The sequence below is a fragment of the Perkinsus marinus genome (assembly GCF_000006405.1).
Source record: "Perkinsus marinus ATCC 50983 genomic scaffold scf_1104296933212, whole genome shotgun sequence".
NCBI lineage: Eukaryota > Perkinsozoa > Perkinsida > Perkinsidae > Perkinsus > Perkinsus marinus.
In genome coordinates this window covers 1-1,754 of record NW_003215202.1, presented here as the reverse complement: position 1 = coordinate 1,754, position 1,754 = coordinate 1, and the positions used below count along the sequence as shown (strand labels likewise).

General features: G+C 49.7%; 1 protein-coding gene across 1 annotated transcript; it reads left to right on the top strand.

Moving 5' to 3' along the window:
* Positions 1-76: 76 nt before the first annotated feature.
* Pmar_PMAR017876 (conserved hypothetical protein) lies at positions 77-703 on the top strand (the record flags this gene model as incomplete). Its single annotated transcript, XM_002785214.1, has 4 exons — positions 77-143; positions 267-361; positions 407-532; positions 578-703. The coding sequence occupies 4 exons, from the start codon at positions 77-79 to the stop codon at positions 701-703; spliced, it is 414 nt and encodes a 137-aa protein (XP_002785260.1).
* Positions 704-1,754: the final 1,051 nt, after the last annotated feature.

Here is a 1,754-nt window from a genome sequence, read left to right as displayed (position 1 = left end):
TATAGATTTCTGGATGATTTGCCGGTGGAGTTCAGCAGTGTAGGTTCGTCTGGGCTGGACTGTTGTGCCGGAGGACATGCGTTTCACGGACGGGACGCCGTTTCTTACTGACTGGCGAAGGATCTCTACCACTGTGTTTCAAGGTAGGTATAGTCTATTGGGACCTGGACTGACACAGTAGGGGGCCATTTCTACTAAATGCGAGACGTATTGCGACCATCCAGCGTTGGGGACAATTTTTGAGCGAAACCTTTCGACCAATTCAGGCGCCTCGGCTTTGTCCGTCGCTGGAGGCATTGCTGTGCTGAACAACCTGTCGGTGGTGATGGAGAGGGTGGAGTACTATATGGCGAATATGAAAGTGGGAAGAAAGAAAACACACAGATCTTACTTGAACTCACCGTAGATGATTCGTGAGACTCTGGCCAAATGCGCAATACCCTGTTATGGCGGTGTTGATGCGCCCTTCGTTTTCGCCAAGTTTGGTGGGAATTCGTGGACGGCGTTCGACAAGCTACTGCGAGACTGCCAGGTGAGTCTTCCGGGGGGCTTTATTGTACACATCTAACCGTTGCAGATTGTCACGATACCAGGGGTTGGCTTCGGTCCGGCAGGAGAAGGCTTTCTGCGGATATCTGGTTACGGCACGGCAGATGATATCAAGGAAGCATGTGAGAGAATCCTCGCTGTGTTTGGAAGTTGACGCCCATGAGTTATCGTTTGGAGTTTTTTCCTTCATTGTCGTAGTGTTGCATGCGAAGGTTTACTTGGTGGTCTATAGTCTCCTTTACATCCACGATGTTACTCAGAGTAACATCCACGAAGCCCACCTTTGCACCGTGGGCCTCACCCGCGCAAATATAAGATCACTGGGGAGCCACGGGATCACCCTTACGAATACGGTGGAGTTTTTTCTATATCCTTTTAAGTGGATGCATACCCTACGCGCATTTTGAACTCATCATGAGCCATCTCAGACTTGGTGTTAGCAGAGACCTAGTACTTGGTTGAGCCGACCACCACAGTAGTTGGTCAGAGCTCTGAGATGCTCAGGTGGAAGTGAACCGGCAATTAACTCGCTGCAATCAAACATGGTGTTCATCGCGTAAGCTTCCAAGTTGCAGGACTCGAATCGTATCTTATCGTCTAGCACGTCGTTGTTCTGGCGACGACACAAGCATGAAATCAAGTTGATTTCGGTGTTGATTTAATCAACACCGACGTGGGGCGAGATCGGATGGGGGTTCACAGACACACCCTCGATTAAGTATAGCATCAGCTACTTTGCTGCGTATGTTGAGGAACAACTTGTTACCTGTGAGACATCGAACAGCTTGTAGATGGGGAATTGAAGAGCAGTCCATGTCTCGAAGAAAACTGACACCAGGAATATTGATTTTCATGATTCCACATATTCCTTTATCCTCTCTATCTATCTCATTTTCATCTATCACGTCGTTGCGGTAGCGTCTGCGAAATAGTGCCATAATATCTCCCCGTGTGCCTCTCACCGTCACATCAGTAGTGCCTCCAGCGATTCGCTTCGCCGGTATATTCTCTGGCAGCGAATAAACCGGCCAAAACAGTGGCTTGGCACTGTTGGGTGAGGGCTTTCTCAACGTCATTGATGAGGTTGTCCCCGACGTCCACCATGCACCCTGGTACACGGTCCTCCTGCCGAGCACTAGAGGGAACGCTTAGAGAGCGTTCCTTTCTCTTATTGCAATCAGCCCACTTCTTCACCCCGGGACTGC